The sequence below is a fragment of the Aedes aegypti genome, chromosome 3, assembly GCF_002204515.2.
Source record: "Aedes aegypti strain LVP_AGWG chromosome 3, AaegL5.0 Primary Assembly, whole genome shotgun sequence".
Taxonomy (NCBI): domain Eukaryota; kingdom Metazoa; phylum Arthropoda; class Insecta; order Diptera; family Culicidae; genus Aedes; species Aedes aegypti.
Genome location: NC_035109.1, coordinates 381,160,031 through 381,177,634, shown reverse-complemented (window position 1 = coordinate 381,177,634; position 17,604 = coordinate 381,160,031). Strand labels below are relative to the sequence as shown.

The 17,604-nt window shown below is 40.9% G+C and overlaps 1 protein-coding gene across 1 annotated transcript; it reads left to right on the top strand.

Moving 5' to 3' along the window:
- The first annotated feature begins 3,104 nt into the window (after positions 1 to 3,104).
- LOC5569732 (ornithine decarboxylase) lies at positions 3,105 to 9,294 on the top strand. Its single transcript, XM_021853021.1, has 3 exons — positions 3,105 to 3,814; positions 8,314 to 8,836; positions 8,899 to 9,294. The coding sequence occupies exons 1-3, from the start codon at positions 3,121 to 3,123 to the stop codon at positions 8,978 to 8,980; spliced, it is 1,299 nt and encodes a 432-aa protein (XP_021708713.1). The 5' UTR covers positions 3,105 to 3,120; the 3' UTR covers positions 8,981 to 9,294.
- Positions 9,295 to 17,604: the final 8,310 nt, after the last annotated feature.

Here is a 17,604-nt window from a genome sequence, read left to right as displayed (position 1 = left end):
ACTTTTCTATCTATGATTTTCATGAGCTGTCCGGAATTCGAATCAAAGTGTCCGGAATACGAGGCAAAAGTAAAGACGTGTCCGGAATAAGAATCATGAAAAGTCCACACATTTCTATTTATTTAAAATTATTCATTATGCGGAATCAAAATCTTCATCACCATTCGAAAGTTAATTGTTTTGAAGGCTCGATAACGCGAAGGAATCATACAGAATGATTCATTATATATGCTTTCTGATGAGTTATACTTCACTTAAGAGTCCTTATGTGTCCGTAATATGAATCAAAACGGTAGTTGTTGTGCAATTTTTTTCCGCAAAGATACACTATTCATATTTTTGAAATTATTCAACTAAACTAATTCGTGTCAAACGTTTCAGCTTTTTTGTTCTCAGACCAGCTATGTAAGTAGTGAAAATTGCATAAAATTGTATGCGAAGGATTTTAACAACATAGACTAAATAACACGGTCCAATGGGTTATAGACTAAATAACACGGTCACACGCTGGTGGTGACCAATCGATTAAATTTTCAGCTGGAATGGCTGTTTGGGTCTCTAGATTTGCGTTCTTGAAAATTTGAGGTTTCTCTTCGATGCATCTTCACAAATATGTCGATCAATTGATATCAAGGATGAAAACGAATTACAAAAAATGATTCTGGAATGGTTTTCTGGCGAATGGTACATTCTGGGGAATGGTTTTCTGGCAAAAATCATTCTGGCGAATTGATTCTGGCAAATGATTTTCTGGCAAATGTCATAAAATCGTGAAGGTACACAGATAAAAATCCACACGTTTGATCTGTTTGTTTGAAATTATGGATCGATCCATGAACATGCATATCATTTTGTTGTGATTTTCTTGCAAACTTCGTGTGTGTTACACATTAAATTCTTTAATTTTGCTTTATAATATTTTTTCCACAAATGTTCCAGAAGATTTCCCGTTATTTTGCGTCATGATCATCATGTTCAAGTTGGTCGATTCATTGATGTGCGCAATCAGTTTTTTATGATGAAATCAATGAGCTTCGCTGTCGATTTCCGTGTTCAAAATTTCTGAATTGTCTGTGATCAACCAATAGCGAATTAAATTGCGGTTGGACCTCGTGTTGAATGATAGTCATCATCATGCTTCCAAAGAGAAGAGGCGAATTTGAAGCTGAAAGTGTTAGAGGAAAATTTGCCGATTAGATTTTTCTTTTAATAGTGAAGTCGTCCGATATAAGAGGATCCTATTAAATTTCTATTAAATCATTGAATCCAGCTTTATACGTTAGCCAGCCCTAAATTTTGAATCAACCCCTTTTGACTTTTCTTGCAAAAACTATAAACTTTATGGCTTGATCAAAGCAAACTTAAGAGTGGAGGAAACTAGTCAAGTGGACAACGAAATGTCAAACCTGCATTCTTGTGTTTATAATATAGATTTTTTCTACAGTCCTCTTCAATCTAATAGTTTTTCTTTTTTAGGTTGATGGGCTGCCGCTAATCAATAGACAGTTTATGGCATTGGTTATAGTTTGTTCTGAAAAAGTTATGTTTGTGCCAGTGAATCAATTGTCACCCAACACGCAGCACCAAATACATTGTCATCTACTATTCTTGTTGCAACAATTTTATTACGCAACATCAGTTTATCACTAGAGATGGTCGGGTTTCACATTTTTCAAACCCGAACCCGACCCGTACCCGACTTATTTTATTTCTGTAAACCCGAATTCGACCCGAACCCGAGACAATAATTGAAAAGCAAAGGGCTTGTTCATATATTTCATAACGCTGAAATTGGCCATTTTGGACACCCACCCACCCCCTTGTGACGCTTTTTGTATTGATATTTTTTCTGTTTTTGTACGATCCGTAACATCGCAAGGACACCCACCCACCCCCTCAAGCGTTATGAAATTAATGAATGGGCCCAAACCCGGTACAGCCACAGACGAACAGACGTAATGCTCTAATTATATTTATTGCACAGCATAATAGCGCCCATTACTAATATTCGATAGTTGGCCGACGGGTCACTCGTGGAGCTAGCATCGCTTTTGTTCGAGTTCGACGTTTGTTCACTACCACTAATGTGATGGATTTAACTTTTAAATCTATCACAGAATTTCCTTGACTTGATAAAAAGTGTAAACTAACAAGTTACCGTAAGAATACATAAACAAATTACAAATTACAAATTGCACTACCACCACCTGGTTCGCGGCTGGCCAAATGAAATATTTTAGCATTAAGGCTGGTTTGCTACTGACAAGAAAAAGAATCGCCTATCTCGATGCGTGGAAAATTTCTTCCAAGAAATGGTCCAGAAAATTACATTTTTCTGATCGCAGTACGCAGTTGAGAAGAAATGTCATTTCAAAGGGGGCTCTCTGTAGGAAATTTCTTGACCCATTCAGTCAAGGAATTTCTTTACTTTTCTTGAGTGAAACGGCATACTTAGCTTTAGGCGTAAATGTTCACGTGACTATGTTTCAAATTGATAATTGTTCTATCTGTTTCGTCTGTTTGTCTGTGGTACAGCGATCGAAGAAAAATGTTTTTCTTGAGCATTTCTGGCAAGTACTTTCCCACGCATCGAGATAGTCTATTACTTCTCTTTTCAACAGCATACCAGCCTTAAAAATCGAACCGATTCAAACTCGCCTACTAATTTAACTGATTCTCTAAAAAAAATCACCAAAGTAGAGTAATTCAACGTCCTTTCACTGCTAAGACAATTTTACATCAATCGCTTACTGGGTCAGCCTGAAATCATCGCGGCAGATTACAAGCATTCAACATGCCATTGACAAGCAGTGTTCCAGAAGGTAATTGCCCTAGCACAGATACTCCCCAACTGATCGTTCGACTGCGCTTCACTTAACAGCGTACGTTATTTATTGTTTTAGCAGTAAAACTGCCTTGATCTACTCTTTCTTATAGAGATTATATATTTGAATATGTATATGAAAAAGTCCGATCATCAGCTACGTATTGGGAACCCCTGCCGTATCAAAATGCGCGTTCACCAGAAAAAATCTCACCCGACTTATCATCTGAAAGTCGTTAACTTGAGCTACCGACAATCAATCAGTTCAGTTGTAAAAACACGACCCCCCAAGCAAGATGTGCTTCCTCAAAGAAGATTACCGCGGCGATTTTACTCTTCTACAGTCCAAAGGTTCGGTTCGACAAGTGGTGGACGAGTTGCTGAAATCTCCTGTCCGTGAAGATCCGTTTCACGTGCTCGATCTGGATGACGTCGTTCAGAAGCACCTGACCTGGCTGCGCCAGATGCCCCGTGTCAGACCATTCTACGCGGTGAAGTGTAACGATGATCCGTACATTTTGGAAACCCTCGCGTGTCTGGGAACTGGATTTGATTGCGCTTCGAAGGCAGAGATCCGGAAAGTTCTAAATCTGGGAGTCGAACCGGATCGAATAATCTTTGCTCATCCGGTGAAATCCAATGAGGCGCTGCTGTTTGCCAAAGAGAAGCGGGTTACTAAGATGACCTTCGACAGCGAGTTGGAGCTGGAGAAGATTGCACAGTTCTATCCGGAAGCCGAATTGGTGCTGCGATTCCGGCACGATTCAGCCACGGTGCTGATCTCGCTGGGGAAGAAGTTCGGATGCAATGCACAAGAGGAAGGTCCGGAGTTGATCCGGAAAGCTAAGAAACTAGGTTTGAACGTTGTGGGCGTGAGCTTTCACGTTGGATGCGGAAGCAAGGATGTCGACTGCTACTACGATGCGATCAAATCAGCCAAATCGCTGTTTGACTTTGCTTCCAGTGTGGGATACAAGTTTAAGTTGTTAGATATGAAAGGTTTCGGATCAGCCAGGAAGAATAACACAACACGTTTTAATTATTAATGAAATGTTTAGAAACGCGTGTATTCAGTTTGATGTTTACATTTGGAATGAAAAATAAAGATGGTTGCCAATCGGCCACTTCGATCAGCACAGTGCCGTAGTCAAGGGATAGGGGCGCAACAAGCGCAGTGGTTGCCAACCCAACACCCCTGCTCAACCACAGCATGTCTCCAATCCTATCTTGGAGCGCAACCCCTTGAAGGAGGCCGCCGGGAGGCCTTTGGTCATCAAATCAGCCTGTTGCTCGGATGAGCGCACGAACTCGATGTGGATCTTACCTTGCTGTACCAAATCACGCAGGAAGTGAAACTTTGTATCTACGTGCTTCAGTCTCTTGCAATCTCGTTCATCCTCAGCAATCCTGATTGTTGACTGATTGTCTTCATAGACCGGAATCGGTCCCTCCAAACACCTTCCTAAATCCTGCAGCACTCGAACCATCCACATTGCGTGACATACAGTTGTACACAACGCAGAAAGTTCCGCTTCCGTAGAAGAGAGTGCAACTGTTTGCTGCTTCCTGGTAATCCAGCTGATCATACAACCATGCATCTTGAAGATACCTCCAGTCACTGATCTTCGATCTACCAAATCATTCGCCCAATCTGCATCGCAAAATATCTCGAACAGTGGTGCATCTTCGCTCAGCCTGTATACCAAACCTACATCTAGTGTTCCTTTGATGTACCGCAGCGCTCGTTTTAAATGAACCCAGTGTTCATCGGTCGGGCATGATTGAAATTGGCTAAAGTAGTTGGTTGCCGCTGACAAGTCCGGTCTGGTCGTCAGGGACGCATACATCAGACAGCCAACTAATTCGCGATATGGTTTCGACGTCCTTTGGTGTTCCTCTCCCTTCTTCAATCGCAGACGATTTTCTATCGGCGTCGAAACCGCCTTGCACTCCGTCATCCCGAATCGTTCCAACAGCCTTTCGAAATATCCACGCTGACTTATCTTCAGCACACCTGCCTCAATATCACGGTCGATGTTCATCCCTAAAAACTGTCGGACTTCGCCATCATCGGTCATCTCAAATTCTGCGGCAAGCTTCCTCTTCACAGCCTTCAGAATCTTCAACGATGATCCAACCAACAAAATATCGTCGACATACAGCACTAAAATCACCATCTGTTTGCCTACACCACGCGTGTATAGGCACGGATCGTTTTCGCTCCGAACAAACCCAAGTTTCTCCACGAAACCGTTAAACCTCTCGTTCCAGGTACGCGAAGCCTGCTTCAGTCCATATATCGATCGATTCAGCCGGCACACTAATCCGTTTCCTTGGTCAAAACCTTCCGGCTGGGTCATGTACACTTCTTCCATTAGCTCGCCATTCAAAAACGCGGTTTTGACGTCCATTTGATGGACCAACAACCGCTCTCGGTTGGCCAATGCCAGAACCGCTCGCAAGGTGTCGAGCTTCGCCACCGGAGAATAAGTTTCCGTGTAGTCGAAGCCTTGTTTCTGGGTAAAACCCCTCGCAACGAGCCGCGCCTTGTACTTATCAGCCTTGCCTGGACCACCTTCCTTCACTTTGAACACCCATTTGCAGGTGACGGCCGATCGCCCCTCTGGAAGCTTCACCATAGACCACGTGTTATTCCGCATCAAAGATTTCATCTCGTCATCGATCGCAGCTTCCCACATCTTCCAATCGTCTCGCTTCTTCAATTCGCCGATCGAACCTGGAATGTTCTCCACAAAATTCATCGCACTGAGGGCGAATCCAGCGTACTCCATGTCGAAATCCCGGTGCCAAACCGGCGTCTTCTTCTTCCGTTTGGGTCTTCCTTCTACCGCTTCGTCCGAAATTTCCGCTTCTTCATCCTCTTCCAGACTTCCGTATTCATCAGATTCCGAAACTTCATCCACTTTTTCCGATACAACATCTCCTTCTGGACCACCACTTTCATCATCCGATGGATTCTCAGCCGGTTCGGCATAATTTTCGTCCTTTTCAACCTCCGCGTGAACTCTAGGCACTTTCACGAACTGATCCGCTGACTTCTTCATCACACTATCAGTTTCGATGAAATCCACATCTCGTGCTGTGACGATCTTCCTCTTAACCGGATCGAAAACACGATACCCATTGTGCGAATACCCCAGAAAAATACCGTTCCAAGCTTTGGCATCTAGCTTTCTTCTCAGCTCCTGCGGCACATGAACGAAAACTCTGCTTCCGAAGACTCGAATATTTGATACATTCGGCTTTCGCGACTCCCACAATTCATACGGCGTTTGATTTGACTCGATAGCAGTAGTCGGACTCCTGTTCGTCAGGTAAGCGGCGGTCTCAACAGCCTGCCCCCAGAACTCCTTACCAATACCGGAATCCGCCAACATAGATCTAGCCTTTTCGACGAGCGTCCGATTTAGACGCTCACTGACCCCGTTTTGCTCGGGGGTATACGGCACAGTCCACTCAACTTGAATCCCTCGAGATTTGCAAAATTTCTTGAAGCGCTTGCTCGCGTACTCGCCTCCATTGTCGCACCTTAGGCGCGAAATCCTCCGATCAAACTTCGCCGTAACAAGGGCCTCATATTCCTTGAAACACTGTATTACCTCGCCCTTGGACGAAATCAAATAAACCATAGCAAAATGGCTCCAATCGTCCGTAAACGTAACGAAGTATTTCTTCCCGAATAGCCCTTCCGGCGTCACAGGGCCGCACACATCGGTGTGTACTAGTTCGAGTACTCGCGATGTACGCTTACCATCACGCGACGAAAACGGTTTTCTCGTTTGCTTACCGACGAGACACGATTCACACGAGATCACACTTTTGTCCCCACCGGCGTTCACTGATAGTCCCGAAACCATTTCGTTTCTCATCAAGCACTTCAGGCTCTTCTCATTCAGATGGCCATATCGCCGATGCCAAAGTTCCATATTCTTTTGGATTCGACCGCACGTCAATAACGACGATTTATCCGCACTGTTCTTTTCCGAATAAAAGTCAAGTTCGTAAAGTTTGTTACGCAATGCACCACACGCGACGATTTCGGATCCACGATAGATCTTTGCTTTCCCGCACTCAAACACGACGCGCATACCTGCCTGCTCTACCTTCAGCACTGAGAACAGGTTACAGCGCAAACTCGGCACATACAGTGCATCCTTAATAGTACAATCAATGGACTTACCATTTACGATGGATACTACCTGTATCGTACCAGAGTGCTCCGCGACAATCGTCTCGCCATCCTTCGCCACTGCTATTTCGATAGGCTTCTCCAAGCGACGCAGTTCGCTGAACAAATTCCGGTCACGCACCAGATGATCTGTTGCCCCGGAGTCGATAAACCACCTCGTCCGGTTTGTTTCGTTCGCAGCAATCCCGTCGCTTACACCGACGAAACATACGCCTCCTCGCTCGCTTGAATCCGCAACGTTTGCCTTCGAATTTGGTCGCTTCTGGTTGGATTGCTTCTTCTTTTTCTCGGGGCAGTCCACTAGCTTGTGTCCATCCTTGTGACAGCCGAAACATTTCAGCAGCTTCTTCTTCCTTCCTCCGAAAAACGCAGCGTCACTGTTCGATGCGGATGACGATTCACCACCTTTCCTCTTTGTCTCCTCGTCCAAGAGTCTGCACTTGACGAATTCGATCGACAAATTTTCTTCGGGCATAGTTTCTAGCGCAGTCACTACTCCTGCATACGAGGATCCAAGAGTAAGAAGAAGATGGCACACCACATCCAAATCCTCCAGCTGAGCACCGGTCGCGCGATACTCCCGCACCAACTTGTCGAACTTTAAAAAGTGCTGCTGCAGTGTTCCGCCCTCGAATCGCATCGATAACATCTCCCGCTTAAGGTGCATCCTGCTGGCGATGCTCCGGCGTTCAAACACCCGGTGCAGTGCGTCCCAAATGTCCTTCGGCGTCTTCTTTTCCTGGATGTATTCCAGCTGCGAATCGTGAATTCTTGATATCAACAGCGATTTGCAGCGACGGTCCATTTTCATCCGATCCTCCCTCGCTTTCTTCTTCTGGGTTTTCACCGCTTCCGTGTCAGCCGGTTCCTCTTTCAGCTCCTCCACATCCGCCACATTATTCTGCACGCACTGGGATAACTCTCGCTCTTCGAGAAGCACTTGCATGCGAAATTTCCATGCAGCGAAATTAGAGCCATCAAAGAGTGGCAACAACACACGGTCCGAACTTTCTTCCAGCATTTTGCAGATCACTCCCGAAAACTACTTTCGCCAAAAACGTTACCTGGGCCAATAACCTGAAAGGTTTCGGATCAGCCAGGAAGAATAACACAACACGTTTTAATTATTAATGAAATGTTTAGAAACGCGTGTATTCAGTTTGATGTTTACATTTGGAATGAAAAATAAAGATGGTTGCCAATCGGCCACTTCGATCAGCACAGTGCCGTAGTCAAGGGATAGGGGCGCAACAAGCGCAGTGGTTGCCAACCCAACAAGATATTGGTGGTGGATTCCCGGGGGATTCGGATAAGAAGATCGATGGTTACGCGGAAGTTATCAACCAAGCTTTGGATAAGTTCTTCCCAACCCAAAGTGGAATCGAAGTCATTGCTGAACCGGGAAGGTATTATGTGGGATCTGCCGTGAGATTGTTCACCACAATTCATGGAAAGAAGTTCGTCAAAACTGATGATGGAGAAAACCACGTTATGTATTACATCAACGACGGAGTATTTGGAACCCTATTTGATTGGGTGAGTTTGAGAGCGGTTCAAGATTTGGCTCGAGTAATCCCATCGATTACGAGTGACAAACATGACAAACCTCTGCTGAAAACTACCATCTGGGGTCCTACCTGTGATTCTACGGATATCGTTTGTGAAGACGTAGAATTTCCAGAGCATGACATTGGCGAATACATGCTGTTCGAGAACATCGGTGCATACGGGATAACATTTGCTACGAGTTTCAACGGTTTCCCGAGTCCCACCATTCGGGTTTATGTTAAGGAACAGACATGGTATGTTACGTATGAAATTGTGACCATGTAAATTCTTTCTAACGCCCTATTTTTGTTTCCAGGTCCGCCTTAACAAATTTGAAGTGTATCAAATGGACGGACAAGGCATTAGACGCATTAGAATCACATTTCCAGCGTAAATAAAGGTCAATCAAATTCTGATTACAAGGTCAGTTTCTCGGCTGGGTGATGTTCTTTTCTAGCAGCATCATTTCTCGTGTGAGTCATCCGTTATGAACATTGATTAGTGACAGAATTGTGATACTGGAAATAAAAATGTGTCTTAAATCTATTACTCCATAATTGAAAACAAGTTCCATGCGATAAAAAAGTGCTTTAAAATTAGTTTTGTTCGAAATAACAATAATATGAAACAACATTTTTGTGATATTAACTAATTCAGCAAACATAAAACGTAAATATCTCTGAAATACAAAAATATAGTAACAAAAATTTAAGACGTAATAGACGAGCTAAACTACTTAAATTTGCTGAAAGAATAAAATATACCTACTTTACAAAATCACTTTCCTGCATGAAGAAGCTGGGTACATTGCCAAGGAAGTGACAAAATGCGGTTTAATACCGCTGCTAGTGCTTGTTAGATAGTGCCAGAAACTGTCATAATTTACAAACTCATAAACCACTGGTGTTTACCGAGTTTCCCCGGATGTTTCAGGATTAGTAGCAACCGCGTATTATCTTGAATGCATCTCTCCTGATGGGCAGCCAGCGGCACATGTTAGCTGAAGCATAAATCTCACCAAATATTTCATTACAAATTGCTCATTTCCCTGTACCTTTTCCATTCCGGACATTCTCAACGCTTAACTAATGGCGATGCATGGCACGTTCCACATGAGAGTCGCATATCGCATAGCTGTACCTCCTATACATTCAACGACAAGTCCTGCATTGTGGAGGCTTCCGGCGACAGTCCCGGGAGGGCAGCAACAGCGCTGCGGCAAATCTGTTCCCCAACTCGCCATATGAGTATGCCGGTGATAAAACTGTATTTATCTGTTGCATTTACGTCATGTCGCTGTCTGACTGGCTACATTTAGTGCTCCAACTCGGCTTTCGTCGTATTCACATACGGTTTGGAGTACCGTAAAACGGGGGTATCTTTGATAATGCGGATAACTTTGATAGTGTAGAGCTTAAGACATACTAAACGAAACGACACAATTCCTGTTAAGCAAAACGAATGCAAGAGTAAATAGTATTTGTATGAATTGATAAGAGTTTAGCTTTTTTAAACGCATATGCCTAAACAAAAAGTTCGTCACTAATGATTGATAGACTAGTAGAACTTGAATTTGGTCTTAAGGCTAACCCAACAAACAGTTTTGCTGAATAAGAGTTGAACAAATCACTATCAAGCAGAATTCTGCTGAATAAACTATCATTCAGTTACTAATGTTAGTTGTGAAGTAGCCCGTCATTCGTTTTGGCAACAATGATGACTTTTCAGCATGCATTTCGAAGTGATAAAACTCAGTCTTGATAGTTTATATTGACTTGAAAAAGAATCACTGTACGCGCTAACATGCATAAAGTATGCTGATACTTTTTCAGCTGTGTCAGTGCAAAACCAACTGATTTTCTTTGATTCGAAATCGTGAGATGAATTAGCAACAATCATTAACGACGCGTACAAATTTCAATGACGGACTACTTCGCCTTAAATGTATTTAACCCCTTGCGTTTTTGACGTAACTTAATGCCATTTTTCTCATTTAGAGTTATTCGGAGAATCGGATGATTCACGACGAGCTGATTTCAAATGAAATCAAACCAACTATTGTCACCTGAATCGACTCGTCTCTCGTCACGTGATGTACAGGATAAACACACATCTCTTGTTTGATTATTTTTGATTGATATCATTATCACTTTATTCCCAATCGAGGTCATCGACACCGCCATGAAAGCCACGTGTTTGCTCTAGGAAAGTAATTTAGCAGGGAGTCACAATTTGATCTTCTTGATGCAATTCATCAAAAGGTTTTCTTTATGGCCTCAAAACTAGCCCCTATATACTACATAAAAGTGCATTATATGCAGTCCAAGTTGCTCTATGCCCAACTGTATAAAGTCAAGTTCCATAATGTGTCCAACGTTGAGCAATTAATGGAGTACTATTACGTATATAGAGTCGTACTATAATAGTGTACTACAAACATGAAAAGAATAAGCAGATGAAAAAACCGAATTTAGTACTATACCATTTAATTCCACTAGAGTTCGTATCCTTTGACAGATACGCGTAATTCGACCTCAACTGTAAGGCCGTCTTCAGTGTCGTGTACTAGACTCGAGTCCACGACACTGAAGACTAGACTCGAGTACACGACACTGAAGACGGCCTTACAGTTGAGGTCGTAATACGCGTATCTGTCAAAGGATACAAACTCTAGTGAAATTAAATGGTATAGTACTAAATTCGGGTTTTTCATCTACTTATAGGTATTCTACTAAACAGCTCGAAGATTTATATGCAGTCCAAGATGCTCTATGCCCAACTGTATAAAGTCAAGTTCCACAATGTGTCCAACGTTGAGTAATTAATGGAGTATCATTACATATATAGAGTACTATAATAGTGTACTACAAACATGAAAAGAATAATTATATAGCATTAGATACAATTTCCTTTAAACTTCTTCAAAATCAAATAAAATAAAACGTCTCGTCTTCTAATCCAAAAACGGCTAAACATTGTTTTCAAACATTTTTCAAACAACCATTCCAAAGCCATTCAATCAAATGTCAAATCAACCAAACGTCCATGTATTAAGGATCAACAATGATTTTAAACGCTCTCGAAAATCTCGTAATAAACCCTAGAATGGAACCTTGGATTCCTCTACAGATTTCACTCGGAGTTCCTACAAAAGTGCTTCCAGTAATTTCTTCCTAGATTCATCCAGTAAAATCTTTACTTGGATTCCTTCAGCAATTTCTCAAAGAATTCATCCACGAATTTTTCCAAGATTTCCTTCGGGAACTTCTTCAGGAATTCTTCCAGTGATTGCTTCAGGGATTCCTTCAGAAATTCCTGCTGATATTCTTCAAGCGATTTCTCCTGATATTTCGTTAGTGATCAACAAATTCTACCAGAGCCGCCTTCAAGGATTCTTCCAGGATGATTTCTACAAAGATTCTATGCAGAGGAACTTCGCCAGGAGATACACAAAGACAATCTTTTCAAGGATTTATTCAGATATTTCTTGAGTATTTCCTCCAAGTACCACGCAAGAATGTTGCCAGGTTCCTCCAGCAATTATTCCGGAGATTCATTCGAATTACTGGGATCCAGGGATTGCTCAAGAGTTTCCTCCATGAATTCTCCCTTGAATCCTTTCTATAAAATTGCCGCAGGAAATACTCCAAGCAGTTTTCCTGGTAATCCTCCAGAGATTTCCGCCAACATTTCACCAATGATTCGTTTTACCCTCCATAAGTTTCTTTGGGAATTTATCCAAAACAATATTTGGAAATCCCTCAAGATTTAACTTTTGGAAAATCTCTCCAGGGATTTCATTTGGCAAATCTCTTGATGGATTACTCTTGGAAAATCTCTACATAGAATGCTCTAGGAAAATCCATTCATGGGTTCCTCCAGAATTTTCTCCGGAGAGTTCTACAAAAATTTCTCTATGGATTCCTCCTGTATTTTCTCTAGGAATTTCTCCAGCAAAATTTCTACAATGATTCTTTCAAGGATTTCTCCAGGAATTTCTCAATCGATTCCTCCAAAAATGTTTCCCTATATCCTTCCAGGGTTTCCTTCAGCAAGTTACCCAGTTAACTGTTCTGATATCCCTTTAGCAATATACCCTGGTAACCTCCATTGATTCTTTCAGAAATTTACTCAGCTTATCCTTTAGAGATTCCTACAAAAAAATCTCTACAATGATTCCTACAGAATTTCCCCAGCTATTTCTTCAAGAATGGCTCCAAGGATTGTTCCACAAAAATTTTCACACGGATTCTCCTAAAAAATGTTCCAGGTGTTCCATCAGGAATTCCTCCAAAGATTTCCTCGATTATCATTTAAGAGAGTTCTGTAAGAATATATCCATATATTAAACCAGAGATTGCGCAAGGGATTCTCCTAGGAATTCCACTAGGGATTTCTCCACAAGTTTTTCGAGAAGTTCCTCCTTGAATTTATCCTTGAATAAATCCTGGAGGAATATCTGAAAAAAAAGACTCATGGTTTAATCCTGGAAGAATTCTTAGGGTAATTTCTTATTTAGTTCCTAGAACAATTGCTCTCTGGAGGAATTTCGACGGGAAATCTTGAAGAAAATCCCGGAGGAATTCTCAGAGGCCCATAACAAATCTCAGGAGAGATTTTGGGGGAATCCATGAATGATTACCAGGAAAAATCCTTAGAGAAAACTCTTGAGCAATCACTTGAGAAATTCGTGATTCTTTCAATTTCTTGTAGAACCCCTAGTGGAAACTCTGATGAAATGATGGAGGAATAAATTCCTAGAGCAATCCTTGCAATTATCCTTGGAGGAATTTCTGAAAAAAATCAGCTGAGAAATATTTAGTGTAAAAAAAGATTTGAAAAGATTGTCCTAGTATTATCCCAAAAGGAATTCCTGGAAAAAGCCTTGAAGACATATCTGCATAAATCATTGTAGAGACGGTGGAAAAGCGAAGCGTGAAGAAGAGACCCCACAGATAGTGAAGAAGAACATTAGTGAGGTAGGCAGCCCGAGCAGAAGAAAATAACTACTGAATACCAAATTGAGGTATTCCATACCAGATAATTTCCAATACTTACAACCTGAATGAGGTATGAATGAGCCCTGCATAAGAGGTAAAATACCTCAAATAATACCTTCTGCATATTCTACAAATACCAAGCTGATACTTAGATCAGGTATTGTAATACCTAAATAATACTTGATGGATTTTCATATAAAAGTTAAATTTTTCAATACTAGTTCAATACCTCCAGCAGTCCTCAATAGCTGTCGGATACCAAAATGAAGTATTTTTAATTGTTTTAAACATTTTTTTTTTCAAATACCATTCTAATACCAAAATGAGGTATTGATAACTGAACAATACCTAATTCTGGTATGATACCAAAATATGGTATGCATAAGTTATTGGCGAGTTATTCTTTCCTCCTATAACCTCCTATAGCCATAATTTCATCCTATTTATCCGCCTGCATTCATACAACACGCATGACATTTATCGTTCGTGGAAGATAACGAACTATGAACGAAAACAAGCCAGACACACACCACCCACTGTTTGGCGCGGATTACTTTGTGTCATCACTTGTAACATGCGCTGACACACTCTCATTCTGATCAAGAAACAAAGGCGAATATTTTCCATTTTCTGTGCTATGTTTACAACCAAAGAGATGTTCGATGATCCAATTGTTTATAATTAGCTTGTTAAAGGCTGCATTACCAGAAAATATGGAAGTTATTACCAATTTTATGCAAAACATAAATCACCCGCATGGCTCGATACTGTTGTAGTTCTTGAGAGTTGCTACTCTTGAACGCTCTCGCGCCACGTACCAACAAGAGAGTGAATGTTTACATTCATAGCGGTCTACGATTGCGATGTGCCACGAACTGTTACGGTTCACGAACTGTTACACTCTCTGAATATGGTTCGATCGGCTTATTCGGATCAAAATCCAAACACTATAGATAGGAGATTGGCCTGTTACATAAGGCCGACGCGCGCATCTATTTCCATATTGTCTACAAGGCTAGCAACACTGCAAACCATGTGACAGTACGGCCGTCGGAGGAGTGACAGAAGGAGTTAGCTAATAACAGAAAACAATAGTAAAATAGGAAATCAAGGAATGCAAAGGTGCAGTGAGAAGCGCTATCTAAAATTGTGCTTAAAACTAATCTATGATGAATTGAATATAAACCTAGTGAACTAAAATATTATCCTTATACTATGAACATGCTTATCAGGTGAGCCTTTTGATTTAAAAACTATGAAAAATATCTCTCAGGGGCCCAGATAGCCGTAGCGGTAAACGCGCAGCTATTCAGCAAGACCAAGCTGAGGGTCGTGGGTTCGAATCCCACCGGTCGAGGATCTTTTCGGGTTGGAAATTTTCTCGACTTCCCAGGGCATAGAGTATCTTCGTACCTGCCACACGATATACGCATGCAAAAATGGTCATTGGCACAGTAAGCTCTCAGTTAATAACTGTGGAAGTGCTCATAAGAACACTAAGCTGAGAAGCAGGCTCTGTCCCAGTGGGGACGTAATGCCAGAAAGAAGAAGAAGAAAAATATCTAATGAAAAGTTGTAACTAGATAATCTAAGATTACATATCTGTATTGAGACTAAGGGAGTTATCGATATATCTAGTAGATCTACTCATCCTGCTGTTGTTCTATAAGCTACCTCAATCGGTAAGAAAAATGCCAATTAAACTGTATAGGCAAGCTCTTAAAATGTATCTTACATCTAAATCTAGGACTTACGACTAAATTGACAATTATACGGACTCTTGATTGACATAAAACAATAGAGATAGAAAACTATAGAGGACGAATGTCGCTGCTGTTCCCTTTGTTCTCACTCAGAAACATGTCGGGTATAGAAGTGTCAAACTGCATACTTTTTCGCGTTGACATTTATAGCCCCGCCTATCTCCGCCAGCAAAAGATGTTTCTGCAGCGACGCCAGCGACATTCTTCCTCTATAGTTTATTACCTCTATTCATAAAACCGACAGTTGAATACGAAAAGGGACTAAATGTAAGTAAAACCACTACATACAGAATATAAGCTTGAAAGTACAATTTGCACACACATATATGTTGGTCATAGTCTAAAATATAACACAGGGGTTCACCCCACATTCATTACGGAGCACACAGCCAATTATACAAAAATGTATCAATCAATTCTAACATTTACGTTATAAAAAATAATTTTATGGAAGGACATAGGAAAATTATATTCTTCCCTGATACTATGGATCCGGTGTTTTATTTCCGAATGGAGAATAATAATTTTTGAATATTCCGTTGGATAAAATCCAACAAAAATGGTTCCGAGTATTCGAATATAATTATTTTATTAGCCATAACAATCAACGCGTAGCTTTTCAGCCAGACAAAGCTGAGGGGTATTTGTTCGAATCCAATCGAGTGCAGATCTTTTCGTTAAGATAATTTTCTCGACTTCTCAGAGCATAGAGTCTTCGTACCTGCCACACAATATTCACATGCAAAAATGGTCAATCGGCTGTAGAAGTGCTCATAAGCACACTAAGCTTAGAAGCAGACTCTGTTCCGTTCGGGACATAATGCCACATTAAGAAGAACCCATCACACCCTACCGGAACTGGTTCCCACTAAACCTAGCCAAATATAATTGTCGGTCATCTTGATGCTTTTGTGAATCGGAATGAAAAAGCATGATATTTGAACCGTCGTACCATACATGCGTATGAACTTCTGAATATGTCATGTACCAGTTCCTCCGACAAAGATTCCAGGTTCCCTTGTGTCCAACCATACTTACAAAAATGTCCAGGGCTCCATTCTAGGGTTTCATATCTTCTATCTAAAACTAAAAGAACAAAAATCGGTTCAAAACTGAAATTTTGAGAGCGTTTCAAAATCATGGGTAATTTTTGAACCTTAATGCATAATATGTCACTTTTTTGTAGCACCTCTCCTAGAGGTCGCTGAAAGCTCCTTGTAGTACGAATGTGTTCGTTTCCAAAAGTATGAAAAAGTCAGAAAATTTTAGTTTTTTTGTCTATGAAGTTACAGTTTTTTTAGCATCGATTGGCCAAACTGACCCCAATGCACAAGGAAGGTTGAACATGGTCAGAGATTTCCATATAAAGTCAAACGCCTAGAGGTTTGCAAAGCCCCATATACCTTACGCAATTCATTGAGATCGATATATTCATATTTATACGGCAATGGATTCAACAAACCTTAATTGTGTGAATAGCAGTATTTTGATGCTTGAGACAAAAACGTGTTCCGCAGTGTAATAATATTATTAAAACAATTTTCATAGACATTATGGTTATTTTTATGTTTGTTTCAACTTAAAACATTTTCGTAAGTTATTTTTTTTTTTTTCCTAAAATTCTGTATTTTATTGCATATGCTCAATCCACGTTCTCTATTATCATTGTACATTCCGATTCTTTCCGCAATGATTTCAAACAGTAGTTTGGTTATAGATTATGTATTGGTTTTGATCTAGGACAGAATGTAACAGCTCAACTAAGACTGCCCCGTTGTTTTTCAGTAGATAACCTTGACGATACAAAAGCCAGTGTTACCACTATCCTTTTTAAGGAAATCTTGTTAACAAATTCAAAAACAAAGGCTCATAATTTGAGTGTTTCGTGCACGCTTCATTCATTTAATGCAATAGAAGATACAGTATTGGACATATAAAATGCACCAAAGCTGTTTTCCCATACAAAATGGTCAACTTCAGAGAGCTATATCTCTGCCGTTTCTCAACCGATTCTTCTCATTTTTTGTGTAACGAACTACAAATTTCCTCAATTTTTGAAGGCTATTGTAAAAGTTGTGTGAAAGCTATTGTTTCAAAAGTTACAGATAGGTTGAATTTTGACATAAAAAATGCACCAAGACACAAAGTGATGTAGCAGAAAAAGTACGCGTCATATCATCTTGGTGTCTTCAGCACATTTGTTCATCGAGTGATAAGGATTAAATGCGCTGAAGACATTGAGAGGATACGACGCATAGT

Excerpts from the sequence above, each read along its gene's own strand:
- LOC5569732 (XM_021853021.1), top strand. The coding sequence starts at position 3,121 with ATGTGCTTCCTCAAAGAAGATTACCGCGGCGATTTTACTCTTCTACAG. Across the intron at positions 3,815-8,313 it reads ATACAAGTTTAAGTTGTTAG|ATATTGGTGGTGGATTCCCG; the intron begins ATATGAAAGGTT and ends CAACCCAACAAG. Across the intron at positions 8,837-8,898 it reads TATGTTAAGGAACAGACATG|GTCCGCCTTAACAAATTTGA; the intron begins GTATGTTACGTA and ends TTTTGTTTCCAG.